Source organism: Puma concolor, chromosome B3, assembly GCF_028749965.1.
Source record: "Puma concolor isolate L17-30 chromosome B3, mPumCon1.1.hap2, whole genome shotgun sequence".
Taxonomy (NCBI): Eukaryota; Metazoa; Chordata; class Mammalia; order Carnivora; family Felidae; genus Puma; species Puma concolor.
Window position 1 is genome coordinate 131,744,205 of NC_141672.1, and position 17,274 is coordinate 131,761,478.

The following is a 17,274-nucleotide window of genomic DNA, read 5'->3' on the forward strand; positions in this document are numbered from 1 at the left end:
TTCTTGGTAAGTCTGACTAGAGGTTTATCAATTTTATTGATTTTTCTCAAAGAACAAGTTCTTAGTTTCGTCGATTAGTTCTGTTGTGTTTTTTTAGTTTCTATATCATTTATTTCTGTTCTAATCTTTATTATGTCCTTCCTTCTGCTGGTTTTAAGTTTTGCTTGTGGTTCCTTTTCTAGCTCCTTTAGGCATAAGGTTAGGTTATTTGTGGCTGCCCTTTTTCACTTGATGATTGGAACCCTTACATACTGCTGGTGGGAATATAAAATGGTTTCTGGAAAATAAAAAATGGTTTCTGGAATACAAAAATGGTTTCTGGAAAATTTTTACAAATCATATTTCTGGTGAGGGACCTGCATCCAGAATAAATAAACAACTCCTACAACAACAATAACAAGACAACCCAATTTAAAGACAAGCAAAGTTTCCAAATAGCCATTTCTCCAAGGAAGATATACAAATGGTCAATAAGCACATAAAGAGATGTTCATCGTCATTAATCATCAAGGAAATGCATATCAAAACTACAGTGAGATACCACTTCACACTCACTAGGATAGTGGCTATAATAATAATAAAGATAGTAACAAGTGCTAGCAAGGATGTGGAAACATTGGAACCCCTACATACTGCTGGTGGAAATATAAAATGGTGCAGCTACTTTGGAAAATAGCATCATTTCCTCAAAAGTTTCCATATAGAACTACAATATGATGCAATAATTTCAATTCTAGGTAAATACCCAAAGGAAATGAAAATACGCATCCACATAAAAACTTGTACACAATGTTCATAACAGTCAAAAGGCATAAACCACCCAAATGTCCTCCAAGGAATGTCTGTGCTGAGCAATGAGTAAATAAAGTGGCCAGTGAAGTGTATGACACCACTCGACCACCAGAATGAGGCTAGAACATTCATTGCCACATTGTGATATGTGATTAAGTGACAGAAACAGGTTATAAAACATTATGATTCTTTTAAAAAATATGTGTGGAAAATCATCTGGAAAGGTGTGTATCAAGGTGTACAGTATTCATCTTTGGATGTCGTGATTGTATAGTTTTTATTTTTATTTTTCTATCTCTTTTTTTTAAATGACGGATACGTATTATTCTTATAATAAAATATCCTCAACATTTTTAAAAGCTTAGCTGGATAAGAAAATGCCTTCCACACTGGCACATGAGTTTGACTAATTATCCTTATTATTTGGACTTTCCAAAATCTTCTGCGGGTGGGTGTGAGACCACAGTTGAGCCTGTTTCAACAGGAGAACGGCCCAAGGCCGTGGCACTCAGTTCCGTATAGACTACCAGTTGGGAGGGGAAGGAGTGAAAGGTATGACGATGTATAGGCATTTAATGCCAATCTATACAACTTGCTTCAGTTTGCAGAGCATTTTAGACATCTTCTTGGGTTCTCACAACAACCCTATTGGACACCAGTGTTGAGATGAGGAAACCAAGGTTCAGAGATGTTTTGTTCTTGCCCAGGGTTGTGTGGCCTCATCACTAACAATGCTCAAACTATGCTTGGGGTTTTCTACTCCTGCTGCAGCACTTGTAACTGACTATCCTGCCTCTCATCTTGAGTCCTTCTTTTTTTTTTTTTTAATATTTTTAATGTTTATTTATTTTTGAGAGAGAGAGAGAGAGAGAGAGTGTGTGTGTGTGTGTGTGTGTGTGAGCAGGAGAGGGGCAGAGAGAGAGGGAGACACAGAATCTGAAGCAAGCTCCAGGCTCCATGCTGTCAGCACAGAGCCCAATGTGGGGCTTGAACCCCCAAACCGTGAGATCATGACCTGAGCCAAAGTGAGACACTTAACTGACTGAGCCACCTAGGCAGTCCCTGTGTCCCTCTTTTTATAAAATTTTCTCCAAGAGTCTGGTATTTGAAAGATCACTTTCTGATACCTGAAAAAGTGACGTGGTGTTAACCTGGGGTGATAGGCTGTGCTTTTGGCTAAGAGATTAATAGGTTAATGGTAAAAAGGAAGAGCAAATTGTCCCTGTTCTCCACCATTACAAACTCTCAAATACTTTTCTTTAGTGTTCTATCTTGGGAAAGGAAAAATTGTATTGTATGAGTTCACTTATGCCTTGTTATTGTTTACTTTTCTATATATTTTTTTGCATTTGTAAGCTTGATTACTAAGCTTTGAATTTTGCTTTCCTTTAAAACTTTTGCTCAGACGAAATCATCTTGTATTACAAATACTTTGTATTTGCTTCATTACCCTTCCATGATTTTTACAGCAGCCTTGGAAACAAAAAATCCATTCTTTATTTCCTTGGCACATGTTTCATCACCTATGAACATGAGAAAGGAAGAAGGTGATTTTTTTCCCCCTTTGCTCAAATATCTGTGGCATTGTTGGAGTTCTCAAGGTTAAATTAGATGGAAAAAATCTGAAGTCATTTTGGAAGTATGTAGCTTTCTCTGGATTCTAGACCCGACTTTGGCAAACTTCTTCTGTAAAGGCCCACACAGTAAATATTTCAGGCTTTTTGGTATCCACTGCATTGCAGCTACTCAGCTCCACCATTATAGTGCTACAGCAGCCATGGGCAATGTGTAAACAAGTGGGTGTGGCTGTGTGCCAATAAAACTTTATTTACAAAAAAAGACAGTGAGCAGATTTGGTGCACAGGCCACAGTTTGCTGCCTCCTGTTTTCAGTTGTCTACCAGGAATCTCATTTTTGGGCTAAGTGATTTGTTATCAGCCATATGTTTCAAAGCCTTGTTCTGTCACCAAAGATGCAAGTGGGCTTTCTCTTCAAAAACAAACTATGATACTTACAATGCTAATTATTGCTCACTACATCCAAAGTTCAGTAAGAGTCAGAAGACAAGCCCAGTATTACTAGGTCGCCTACTAATCTCTTCCTTTCTAAGATTAAGAGTTGCTGCAAGCTGGAACCTGGACCCGACTTGGTCCAGGAACATATCCCTGACCATCTCCTGTGTTTCAACTTCTTCCCATTTGTAGAACACATCCAAGTTCATAAGCTATTCCATCAGCATTTTATTTCACTGTTGCCATCGGAAGCGTAGATCTGAACAGCATCTTCTATCAATCAATTTCTTTGAAATTTATTACAGAGCAAAAATAGTTGTGCAAAATGTCCAGTAACTGAGTTAAAAACAAGACCTATATATTTGTGTGTGTGTGTGTGTGTGCGCGCGCACACGCGCGTGTGTGTGTGTGTGTGTGGTTTCCTAGTCATGTGCTCATATTATGTCTCAGTTTACCCATGGGCAGCTGGGAATTATAAGGCCTTTTTGTAGTAAAGATGCTAGGGTAAAGGGTAATGTAGAAAGGGTTGGTGCCTTTCATAATGAATCTTACATGTAAAATTTTTCCATGCATGAAGAAAGTGTCTATTTCTTAGCAAATATTTTAGAGAAGGTTGTTTTTAAATGTCTACTATTGTGTTTGCTAAACAAAATAGACAGATATATATTTTTTACGTGACAGAGTTTTATCCCAAGAAGCTAAAGAATCTTTTCCCAACACCACCTTTACTTACAATTTTTTGATTAACATTTTTCTGATGTAAGTACAATATAATTCTGATGTAAATACAATAAATGTAAATACAATAAAATTCTGATGTAATACAATTTAAATTTTTTTAATGTTTCATTTACTTTTAAGACAGAGACAGAGCATGAGTGGGGATGGGGCAGAGAGAGAGGGGGACACAGAACCCGAAGTAGGCTCCAGGCTCCGAGCTGTGAGCACAGAGCCCGATGCAGGGCTCGAACTCAGGAACCGTGAGGTCATGACCTGAGCTGAAGTTGAGATCATGACCTGAGCCAAAGTTGGACGCTTAACCAACTGAGCCACCCAGGCACCCCACAATTTAAAAATTTTTTAATGTTTATTTATTCTTGAGAGAGAGAGAGAAAGAGAGACAAACAGACAGATCATGATCAGGGGATGGGCAGAGAGAGAGACACACACATAGAATCTGAAGCAAGCTCCAGGCTCTGAGCTATTAGCCCAGAGCCCAACGCAGGGCTCGAACTCATGAACCTCAAGATCATGACCTGAGCCTAAGTCAGACACTGAACTAAGTCATCCAGGCACCCCAGTAATACAATTTTATAGAAGATAATTTGGGAAATTTAGAAAGCATAAACAAGACAGGTAAAATCACTCACAACCAACTCCTTCCAGATAACTATTGAATGGTAACATTTTAGTGTCCATTTAGATATCTTTTTATGCGTATATGTACATATAGATTAGATATAACATTTTCACCTGCATAGGATATTATAGAAAGCATTTTTTGTATTCTGCCTTTTATACTTATACTTTTATACTTCTATGTTGGTAAATATGGATCAACGTTAACTTTAATGGCTATGTGGCATTCTACAGTATAGATATGCTTACTGTAATCTGCTTGAATGATCTCCTATTGGTATATTTTAAGTGCTTTGTACTTTTCCACTATTACAAAGAGTGCTTAGGTAAACATTCTTATACATATTTTCTTGCCCTGCCAGAGTATCTCTTCAAGATAAACTACTAAAAGTGCAATTAGCAGAAATATGTGTGTGCTTTTGTATACATACATATATATATATATAATTTTGATATAGAGATGTTTATGCTCAAATTATATTCTTTCTAACAGTTAAAGAGAGTGCTTTATACCCTCACCAATACTGGAAAATTTCTGTAATTTCTCAACAGATCAGTTATCAGCATCTTGGCATCCTTTATGGTTGTTATTATTGTTTTGTTAAGTATTTTATGATTTTATAGCCAAGTCATGGAAAGAGCCCAAATGTCCGTCAACTGATGAATGGATAAAGAAAATATGATTTGTATATACAATGGAATACTGCTTGGCAATGAGAAAGAATGAAATCCTCTCATTGCAGTGATGTAGATGGAACTGGAGGGTATTATGCTAAGTGAAATAAGTCACTCAGAGAAAGACAGATATCAAATGTTTTCACTTATATGTGGAATTTGAGAAACTTAACAGAAGACCATTAGGGGAGGAGAAGGGGAAAAAATAGTGTCAAACAGAGAAGGAGTCAAACCATAAGAGACTCTTAAATGCAGAGAACAAACTGAGGGTTGATGGTGAGGTACAGGAGAAAGGGAAAAATGGGAGATGGGCATTGAGGAGGGCACTTGTTGGGATGAGCCCTGAGTGTTGTATGTAAGCGATGAATCATGGGAATCTACTCCTGAAGCCAAGAGCACACTGTATACGCTGTATGTTAGCTAACTTGACAACAAATTTTTTTTAAGTATTTTATGTTTTTTAAACCAACACCTGCATGGCACCTACTATATGTCAGAGACCATTCTGGGCATTTTTATGAGTGTTGACTAATTTAATCTTCATTATAGCCCAGTAAAGGAGGCATTGTTATTATTCTTAACTTAGAGATGAGGAAGAGGTAAAGCAACTGGAAATTCACACATCTAATAGGTAGTAGAGCCAGGATCTGAAAATTCTTGGTTATTCTGAAGTCCATCCTCCTGACCACTATGCCCTGTGGGCTCCTGGGAAAAACAGAAACTTAGCTGGCTAGGAAATGAACCTGACAACAGGGGTCAGAGAGCCAAATCCTAACCACCAGATCGCTTTTTTCCCACCTATGTGTCTTCTATTTCATTATTTAAAAATGATGTCTCTGATGATTTTTTAGGATGTATCAAAGTCAGAAGAAATCAAAAGAAGCCCTGCCCCACTATCAAGAGGCTTTAGAATACACTGAGATCAGTCGAGGTGAAAAAAGTCTTGAATGTGTACCAATATTGAAGGAATTGGCAGGTGTAGAGCGAGCCCTGGGAGTTCATGACGCATCCATCAACCATTTTCTACAGGTAAGCCAGAACATACTGGCCACCAAAGCTCTTCTGGACTCAGTACTTCTCATAGACACAAGTGGAACAGCAGCTCTAAGAATGCCTGGTTTTGTTATTTGCTCTGGATATGTAGAACACTTGTCCTGGAGTAAATGTTCAACAAACATCTTCATATAGATGACCAAGTGGATGAGTGTGGGACACTGGTCCACTGTTACCAGGTGCATGGTCCTCACACAGCCTAAGACTCCCTGAAGATGGCTTTTCTCTTATTAGGGGCATAAGTCAAGTCTTATTTCCTGAAGTTCTTTATCCTTTCATGTTTATCCATTTAGAGCTTATGTTATCAAGCTGATGAGGGTTTTTTTCTACTGTACTCTAAAATATTCACCTGAAGCTGCTTGGGGTTGTCATTTATTAGCTGCTGATATACTTTGTCATCATAGGATTCCTGTGTGAGTGTGTCAATCGGGGTTCTACAGAGAAACAGAACCAATAGGATACATACATAGAAAGAAATAAAGAAATTGATTTTAGAGAATTGGCTGACACAATTGTGGGGGCTGACAAGTCCAAAATCCATAAGGTAGGCAGGCTGACTGAAAACTCAGGCAGGATCTCTGTTATAGTCTTGAGGCAGAATTCCTTCTTCTCTATCACTTATATGTGGAATTTAAGAAACAAAACAGATGAACATATTGGGGGAGGTGGAAAGAAAAGAGAGGGAAATAAACCATAAAAGACTTTTTTAATTTTTATTTTTTGAGAGAAAGAGAGCACACATGCACCCATGTGAGCAAGCGGGGGGAGGGCAGAGAGAGAGAGAGAGAGAGAGAGAGAGAGAATCTTAAACAGACTCCATGCCCAGCACAGAGCCTGGAGTGGGGCTCAATCTCACGACCATGAGATCATGACGTGAGCCGAAATCAAGAGTTGGACGCTAAACTTATTGAGTCACCCAAGCAACTGAAAGAGACTCTTAAAGAGATTTCAGAACAAACTGAAGGTTGATGGAGGGAGGTGGATGGGAGATGTGCTTGATGGGTGATGGGCAGTAAAGAGGGCACTAGTTATGATGAGCACTGGGTGTTATATGTAAGTGATGAATCACTGAATTCTACTCCTGAAACCAATATTGCAGTGTATGTTAATTAAGTAGAATTTAAATAAAAATTTGAAAAGAAAAATAGAAGAATTCCTTCATCTCCAGGAAACCCCAGCATTTTGCTCTTTAGGCATTCTACTGATTGTATAAGGCCCATTCACATCGTTGAGGGCAATCTCCTTTACTCCAAGTCCAATGTAAATGTTAAAAATACATTCACAGCAACATCTAGACTGGTGTTTGACTTAAAAACTGGGCACCATGGCCTAGCCAAGTTGACACATAAAATTAACCATCACAATGAGTTTGATGTTCTTATATTCATCATCTCCTAAAAGCCCATGTTAAATTGTTTTCCCAGAATTTTTCCCTATTAAAGTTTTAAAATATAGACTGAACTCATTCTTGTTATTTCAAATGAGATGCAACAATCTGGGACTAAGAGTTCCATATTGTTATTTCCTTTTTAAGTTTGACCATTTATAGCCCATCCACAGTTTATTAGAATGTCCCATTCTGTCACTCTATCTGGATTTTCTCTCTTAATTACTGTCACCCTGTGACATATTTTTATTTCCCATTTATAGATAAGGAAGTCAAGAATAAGAAAGGTTGAGGGATATGCCCAGGCATACCCTCCATGCCTATAAAATGGCATAACCCAGATTCAAACCCAGTATTTTTTAGAAAGATTGTTCTGGCTGATGTGTAGGAGAATGGATCAAGGAAGATGTGCCAAGAACATAGGTAGACCAGTTAGGAGACTATCAAAGTAGCAAAGGCGGAAGTTGATGGCACCTTGGACACGGACGATGATAGTAAGGATGCAGAGAAGCAGATGGTTTGACAAAGATGTAGGAGACCTAATTGATGAGATATGGAGATTGATTGGATGTGGAGAAAAGAAGGAATAGGGAAGAATCAATGATGACTCCTGAGTTTCCAGTCTGAACAACTGTGTGGATGTTTGTGCCAGTTACAGTGGGGGAGCAGGAGTGACAGGTGATGGAGAGATGGTGAGCTCAGGTTTCAATGGCGAGTCTGAGGTGCCCGCGAGGCATATAGGTGGAAATGCCATCTAGTCAATTAGATAATCAGGACTAGAGCTCAGAAAATGGGTCAGGAAGTCATCTACTTGTATGCAGTAATTGCCTTGGGAAAGGATGAGATCACCCTGGGAGTGAGGGGGTTATTGAGTGAGAAGAGACAAGGACATGACAGAGCCTTGAGTAACTTCAGTGTTCATTGGTCAAGTCAAGAAAGATAACCTGGCAAAGAAAGCAAAGACAAATTTGGCAGAAAAAAACATGAGGAAAAGTGAAAGCTGTATTTTCTGTGTCCTTTAATACCATGTGCTATTGTGAAGGACATAGAGCTGTTGGGAGAATAAATGAGTTAATATTCATAAAGTGCTTAGCACAGTGCCTGATATATAGTGCTACACAAGATTTTTAACATTTCTCTCTTTGCTTTCCTTTCCTTTGTTATCTTTTTCTTTCTCTGATGACTTTGTCGAGGGAAATGGGGCAATGATGAGGCAGAAATCAGATTGTATGGTGAGTGAGATGTGAGGTAGCAAAGGTAATAAACATAGGTCCCTGTTTCCCAAAGTACTGAGAGGTGAGGAAGGCCGGCCCAGGCAGAGGGAAGAGTGTGTGCAAAGGTCTGAAGGTGAGATGTAGCTCGACGTTCAGGGAACTACAAGAAATCCCCTGTGCCTGGGCAGTGGGAATGGTGAAGGTGGTCAATGGGTGTCTTCAAGCAGGATGTTGAAAGTCATGCCGAGGAATTTGAGCTTCACCCTAAAGGCAGTTCAGTGTTTCCAAGCAGATAGATTGACATCATGAGATTATCATTCTAGAAGGGTCACTATGTGGTATGCAGAGTGGACTGGATGGGAGAGAGAGAAGCAGGGAGGTCACTCAGGAGATGGCAGCAGCAGGCTAGGTAGGGGGTGATGACACCTCGACTCAGGTAGTGACATGGAAATAAAGAACGTGGACAGACTTGAGAGATGCTTGGAGAGTAGAAACAATGGGTGTGGGAGTGGGGGAGTGAAGGAGGTGGAGCAGTCTAGTGTTATGCCGGGTTTCTAGCTAAGGTCACTGTGCTGCTGGTGGGCCCATTTACTGAGTGCAGGAACACTCAATGGGCATGCCATTTTTTGTTGGTAACAATAATCCTGAATATTCTTTTTTGTTGTTGTTAATTTATTTTGAGAGGGAGAACTTGAGCAGGGGAGGGGCAGAGAGAAAGGGAGAGAGAGAGAATCCCAAGCAGGCTCCGCACTGTCAACGCAGAGTCAACTTGGGGCTTGAACCCATGAACCTTGAGATCATGACCTAAGCCCAAACCAAGAGTTGGATGCTGGACTGACTGAGCCACCCAGGTGCCCCTATTCTGAATATTCTTAGACAAAATGTTTTTTTCTTTGATTATTTGCTGGTATAAAGTTCCAGAAATGAAACCACTAGGAGAAAAGATGTGAATATTTTATAGTTCTTGCTTCAGATTGACATTCTGAGGTTACGTTGATTTACCTCACCACCAAAAGTGGGTTTTGCTTTGTTCTTTGTTGAACCAGTTTCACAGCAACCTTGCCAACTCTTTTACACTATTCTACTCCCACATTGTAGAATAGAGGCTCAAATTTAATTTAAAATGTTTTTCTTAATTCAGTTTTCCTAAATGTTTCCTGATTATATCCAGATCTGCCCTTAAAATCTCAGTGCAATCTTTGCTATACCAGCTTCTAAATTTCAAAGACATCAAGTAATAATAGGCTCAGAGTCCCCCAGCAAGGGTCATTACCAGTAACAAAATTCACTGGAATGAAAGATAGGTGGCTTCTAAGACCTAACAGTATTCAATGCCAAAAACTTGAGTTTGGTTTAGAAAAGCATTTTCCAAACTGTGTTCCATAGGATACTAGCACCTCACAAGAATTCATAGAAATTCATAGGTCTTCCTAGAAAAGATGTCTGTGGTTAAATAAATTTGAGAACTATTAAGTTAAAATTAAACAGATGTCCCTAAGACATGGTTTTACATACAGTGCATTAAAAATCTTAATGTGGATTGTGAATGCAAATGAGGGTCAAATACATCTCCAGACACACTAGTGTTGCCTGGGCCATAGTTTAGGAAACACTGGCTGAAAGAAATTGGAATTTCTAAAGGCAGGGATCATCAAAGGGATTCAAATGTAAGTGCTACTTTCCAGTGTATTAGGTCTTCCCACTCCTAGGAACCCTTAGTACTATGTGAAGGGAAAATGGATTAGGTAATGCCTCTTGTCTGTAGGACCCAGATTCACCATTTTAAAGTACTTTGTCATATTCATTCTATCTATTTATATAGACATACACACACACAGACATGTACATATATGCACAGAGTGGTAACTATTTACATTTTGTAATCATCTGAAAATATTTGAATATACCATGTCCTTTTATCCCTGAGTACTTAACAAGGGTATTCTCTTATGTAATCGCAGTACAGTTATCAAATTCAGGAATGTTCATGTTGGTACAGGCCATATTCTATTTTGTCAGTTGTCCCAATACGGCCCCTTATGTTTTTGTATTCATTTAGTTGTTATGCGTCTGGTCTTTAATCTAGAATGGTTTCTCAGCTTGTCTTTGTCTCCTTTGACATTGAAATTTTTGAAGACTATGGGCCAGTCATTTGTACCTTAGTTTGGGTTCATCTGATATTTTCTTGTGACTAAATTTGACAATGCATGCCCTGCTAGGATACTATAAAGGATATTGTATTTCTTAGGGTATTGCCTCAGGAGGCACATGATGTCTACCTGTCCTTCATTAGTGACATTAAATTCATCACCTTATCACAGTGATTCTTCCCTGTATAATAACTATTTTTCTCCTTGCAGCCAATAAGCATTCTGCAGAGAGGCATTTTTAAGACCATGTAAATATCCCACTCCTTTGCAAATTTTCTCTACACTTAGCATTGATGAATCTTTCCCAAACCAGTCTTTACTGTGGTGGTTGCAGATTCATGACTTTCCATTCGTTTATCAGTTGACATTCTCCTGTTACGAATGTCCCTTCCTCCTCCCACCAAGTTATTTACTTGTTGCGTGTGTGTTCGCTTTTTTCACTTAACACCGTATCTTGGAAATCACTTTATAGCAGTTCATTCATTTGTGCAAAAATATAATATCCCGTTTTAGGCACCTAGTGTGTTTTGCTCAAATAGTTTTCTGTTTGGGCATTTAGATAGTTTCCTATATTTTGTAATTATAAGTAATGTTGTAATGAATAATCTTACACACACATATTTTTATATTGTTGCAGTCGTATCTTCAGGGTAAATTCCTAGAAGTGGGACTGCTCAGTCAGAGGGAGCAAACATGTGTTGATAGTTTTACGGGATATTGCCTTTCATTGGGCTTCTACTATTTCTGCTCCTGCCAGCAATGTCTGAGTGCGTTTGTTTCCTGACAGCCTCTTCCAAAGGAGAGTATTGTCAAGACTTTGAATTACTTCCTATCAAGTAGGTGAGAAGGGACATCTCAGTATAGGTTTAATCTGCAAAATGGAATTAAATATCATTTCATAGGTTCAATGGATCTTCTTAATACATTTTTTGTGAATTTTCTTTTCATACCATTTGTCTACTTTTTAATAGAATTTTTATTCTAGTTTATTTTATTCAGTTTCCCTTAACTGTTAAAAGTCTTTACATACCCCACGTATCGCCCTTTAATCTGTGACATATATTAGAAGTCTTTTCACCCAATTTGTCACTCGTGTTTTATTTTGTTCATAGTGTTTCTATTGAGATGTCATATACCATGAAGGTCACCCTTTTAAGGTGTGCAATTTAGTGGTTTTATTATATTCATAGAGTTGTGTAAGCATTACCGCTAATTGCAGAACATTTCTTTCTTTTTTTTAAGTTTGTTTATTTATTTTGAGAGAGAGAAAGAGAGAGAGCACAAGTGGGGAAAGGGCAGAGAGAAGGAGAGACAGAATCCCAAGCTGGCTCTGCATCATCAGCGCAGAGCCCAAGGCAGGGCTTGAACTCAGGAACCATGAGATCATGACCTGAGCTGAGATCAAGAGTCAGACACTTAACCAACTGCGCCACCCAGACACCGCAGCAGAATATTTTGATCACCTCAAAAGAAACCTGCATTCATTGGGAGTTACTCTCCTTATTTCTTCTGTCCCTCATCCCCTGGCAACAACCAATCTCCATTGTATCTCTATGGATTAGGCTATTATAGACATTTCCTATAAATAGAATCCTATAATATATGGCCTTTTGTGTCTGACTTCTTTAATCTGATATGTCGCTTTCAAAGTTCATCCGTGCTTAGCAGATATGAGTAGTTCATTCCCTTTTAATGGCTGACTAGTATTTTGTTATACAGGTAGACCACATTTGTTTATCTCTTCATCAGCTGATGGATGTTTGGGTTGTTTCCACTCTATGGAGGTAATGAACAATGCTTCTATGAACATTCATGTGCAAGTTTTTATATGGATATATGTTTTCAGTTCTCTTGGCTATAAGACTAGGAGTGGAATTTCTGGGTTCTACGGTACCCAATATTTAACTTTCCAAGGAACCACCAAGCTGTTTTCCAAAGCAGCCTCAGCCTCTTGCTATTCCCACTAGCAATGCATGAGGATTCTATTTTCTTCACATCCTCACCAACACTCGTTATTATGTCTTTTTTATTTCAACCATCTTGGTAACTGTGGAGTAATATCTCACCATGCTTTTGATTTGAATTTCTCTGATGACTCATGATATTCTGCATCTGTTTATAGGTATGTGGCTATTTGTACTTCTTCTCTGGAGAAATGTCTATTCAAATCCTTTGCCCATTTTTTATAGGGTTATTTGTCTTTTTATTGTTGACTTACAAGAGTCCTTCATACTGGATACTAGATATCAGATGCATGATGTGTAAATATTTTCTCCTGTTCTGTGTGTTGTCTTGTCACTTTCTTGATTGCATCCTCTGAAGCACAAAGATTTTTAGTTTCAGTGAAGTCTGATTTATCCTTTTTTTCTTTTGGTCTCACGTCTAAGAAACCATTGCCTAGTCCAAGTTCATGAAGGCTTGTATCTGTTTCCTTTTAAGAGTTTTATAGTTTTAGTTTTTACATTTAGGTCTTTGATCCATTTTGAGTTAATTTTTTATAGGATATAAAATAGGGCTCTGTCTTCATTCTTTTGCATGTGAATATCTAGTTGTCCTAGTACCATTTATTAAAAGGGTCATCTTGTCACCATTCAATTATCTTGGTACCCATGTCAAACTCAATTGATCATAAATGTAAAGGTTTATTTCTGGATTTTTTTTTCTATTCCATTGACCTCTATGTCTATCCTTATGGTAGCACCACACTCCCAATTACTGTTGTTTTGTAGTAAGCTTGTGGATACTATGAATAATGCAACTATGCACATTCATCTACAAGTTTTATGGTAAGTTTTGAAATCCATAAGTATGACATCTCCAACTCTTACATTTTTTCCAAGATTGTTTTGACTATTCTGGCTTCCTTACATTTGTATATGAATTTTAGGATAAGTTTATCAATTTCTGGGAAAAAAAACAGATGGTATTTTGATAGAGAGAGCACTGAATCTGTATTTCAAGTGGGAAGTGTTGACATCTTCACAATATTAAGGCTTTCAATACATGAACATAGGATATCTCTATTTACTTTGTTCTTTCCTAGTTTCTTTCAACCATATTTTGCAGTATAAGTTTTATAATTCTTTTGGGAGCTTTATTCCCAAGTATTTTGTTCATTTTGATGCTCTTAGAAACAGAAGTGTTTTCTAAATTTCCTTTCCCTACTGTTCATTGCTAGCATGTAGAAATACAAATAGGATGTTGACTTTGCATGGTACGGCCATGCTGATCTCATTTATTAGCTGTAATATATTTTTGTGGATTCATAATGCTTTTTTGCCATGCAAAAGCTTTCTTAATGCTTTAATGTTTTCAACCTTTCCTTTCATTACATTTGGATTTTGAATCTAAATTAGAAGGAGAGCTCTGTATTGGAGTTCTAGAGTACTTCACTCATTTTTATAATACTCGTAAAGTTTAATAGGTGACTTTTATTGTTGTTTATTCTTGAGGTTAATAAAGATTAGAGAGTGTTTAAATAAATACTTACCAATCATTATTAAAGAGATAGCTTTGTGAAGTTGAAACAGCACTGGATGTGAAGTCAGAAAATCTGAGTGGGAGTCCCAATTCTTCTGTTTGCCAGCTGTTTGATTATACAAGTCATTTAACCTCTCAAAAGAAGAAAGAAAAAACCCAATCCTACAAAAGATCCTATCCACTTCACAGAACTGCTCAAAGGTTCAAAATAGAAAGTGCTTTGTGAACCATTAGGCATGATGCCAGTGTAAGCTACTTTTATTTATTAATGGTAATTATCAAACATTTATCAAGGCTCCTCATTTCTTTAAGAGCTTTACCTAGACACAGAAAGGTACAGTGTGGCTGCAGCTCTCCAGGGGAGCCCTGGCCTAAAAGCCATTTATTATGTACACAAAGAAAAGGGGTTTTGTTATTTTCCCTCTAGTTTTTCACTGTTCATTCCTTTGGAGTGAGAGAAACGCCCAGAAAGAAAAGACCTTTTATTTTCTGTAGAGTGTCGACAAGTTCCAAAGTATTTTAGGAACTAACCCATTAGAGTGGAGAAAATTAGCAAGCCTCACAGAGCCACCACACTGGGAAGGCAGTGGTCCCAGGGACTGGCGAACTAGCCGTTCTAGGCACCCTGCCTCAGGGGTCTGTGAGAAACCATGCTGGCGTGATTGTTTCTGAAACTACTCATGGCAGATTTTGGCAATAGACCCTTGTTTTCTTACCCAAAAGAAAAATGGCAGGATTTCATTTCAGTGAGAATGTTTGTGGGTGTGTGTTTTCAAGGGGCATAAATTAACACCACTAGCTTCAGTTTTGTTTTCCATCTCTGACAGTTGAATTGCCTTTCTTTTCAAATTTCAGGGCAGCTCTGCCACTCAGTCAGTAGCCCCCAAATTTGGGGGGAAGCTCGATTTACAAAGTATAATGAACTAATTTATCAGTCCCTCTCCCAAAAACTTTGAGGTCAGAAAATCTAGCTTCAGGTTCCTCTGGGCAAGTTATCAGCCTTGGCCAGGCTGACGTGATGGCTCGTAGGTGCTCGCACAGGTCTCCGACCGGGTTCAGACAACACAGCAATTGGCAACGCTTCCGATCAATTCTGGTTAACTGCTGTGTATTTGCTATAATGCACTATTTGTAATTTTCAAAATCTCTGAAAATACTAGCCTTTCATGTTTAAAATTAGAAAAGATGCAGAATGCGATTATGATTCTATGCATCATAAAAGTTTTCTAAGGGTGACATAAATCCAGGAGTTGTACTCTTTCTTTTTAAGTCACTATTTTTTATAAAAATGATAATGAAGGGGCACCTGGGTGGCTCAGTCGGTCGAGCGTGTATGACACTCTTGAATCGGCTCAGGTCATGATCCCAGGGTCGTGAGATTGAGCCCCTAGTTGGGCTCTGCACTGAGCATGGAGCCTGCTTAAGATTCTCTCTCTCCCCCTCTGCCCCTCTCCCCCACTTGTGCTCTCTCTCTCATAAATAATATAAAATAAAATACTCTTTATATTCTAAAAAATCAAGCCATGTAGACAAATACGAAGAAACGAGTTACAAGTTATCCAGGCCTCCCCTCCCAGAAGGAGTTGGTGTTGACATTTGTAGCATCTTCCCTCTGCATATGTACATGTGGCTATAGATAGAGAGACAGGAAGACAAGAAAGAAAAAAGAAACAAAAATTGATGAATTTGACAGCAAAAAAAAAACTTCTCTGTGACAAAATATCACAGTCAAAAAATAAATAGCAAAGAGAGGAGATATAGAAAGAATTCTTATAAAATGAAAAAGTCAACTCAATAGAAATAAGGGCAAAAGACAGGAATGGTCAGCTTACAGAAGAGAAAATACAAATGGCCAATAACAATACAAAAATGATCTTCAGCATCCTTTGTTATTAAAGAAATGCACTTTCACTCAGGAGATGCCATTTTTCACCTAGCTGTGAGCAAAATAAAAAAAGTTTGATGATACCCCATGATGGCAAAGGTACTGGAAAGCAGTCATCCTCATACACCGCTAGAAGGAGTGGGGATTGGCACCACTTTGGGGGAAACCATTTGATATTCCCTCTCCAATTTTATAGGGTAATAGCGAGCCCTTAGAAATTAGAAATGCTCTTAACATCCATCAATAGGAGACCAGTTAGGAGGTTGTGGTGTATCCACGTGATGGAACACCATAGAACCACAGAAAGAATGAGATCAATGTGTATATTCTGACATTAAAGATGCCAAAAGTGCATTATTATTTTTTAAATGGCAGATGTGTATCAGAATGTTTCTTCAGTTGACAACCGGCTAGACCCTACAATGTGCCAGGCACAGTGGTTGGCCCTGGGACGGTGATGGAGGAGCAGCCTAGAGAGTGACAGAGACCTTAGCTGAATAGTCCCACAGATGAATGTAAAATGGCGACCGTGATGTGCACACAGGGAGCAGGACTGGGTGCTGTGAGAGCTCCCAACAGAGCAGCCCGAGGACTGATAGTGAGACACCCCGAAGATTGAGGAGAGGGCAGAGGAGCCATCATGGCAGAGCCCAGAAGGGTGGTGGCAGATGAAGCTGGGCTGGGGGAGGGAAGCAGGGCAGCGTCAGGTTACGATTGCACATGCGTGTCTATGCATGGGTGTGTTTAAGAACATGCCCCTATAGGGGCACCTGGGTGGCTCAGTAGGTTAAGACTCTTGATCTCAACTCAAGTCTTGGTCTCAGGGTTGTGAGTTCAAGCCCCACATTAGGCTCCACACTAGGCATGGAGCCTACTTAAAAAACAAAAACAAAAACATGGGCCTATATGTGTGTATGTTTGTATAAGCATATCAATATCTCTGGGATACACAGGGAACTTGATAGTGATAACTCCAAGGAGTCAGACGGGATCGGGAGAAGAGGGTGAGGCTTATAGACAGAAGGGAGAGAGGCATTTTAACTTACCACTTAGGATTTTTCAAAATTATATACCGATATTACTCTCACAATCTAAAAATCTAGTTACATTTTAAGAAAACACACGCTTCCAACCAAGAGAGGATGAAAATTGAAGTTCCCAACATATCTATTTTGGTGCTGACCCTTACAGAGAGTAGGGCCTTTTCTCCCCAGCCCTTCGGAGGAGCTAAAATTGACGACTGGAGAGCTGCCACTGAGTACTCTCT

At 38.8% G+C, this 17,274-nt stretch overlaps 1 protein-coding gene across 7 annotated transcripts in view; it reads left to right on the forward strand.

Annotated features, from left to right (window-relative positions):
• The window catches only part of TTC23 (tetratricopeptide repeat domain 23), a 105,062-nt gene that overhangs the window by 47,756 nt on the left and 40,032 nt on the right, over window positions 1–17,274 (forward strand). For all 7 annotated transcript variants that reach the window (XM_086711434.1, XM_086711433.1, XM_086711436.1 and 4 more), the window contains one exon: window positions 5,690–5,867. In XM_086711434.1, coding sequence (XP_086567560.1) covers window positions 5,690–5,867 — 178 coding nt within the window. The remainder of the gene's footprint in view (window positions 1–5,689; window positions 5,868–17,274) is intronic.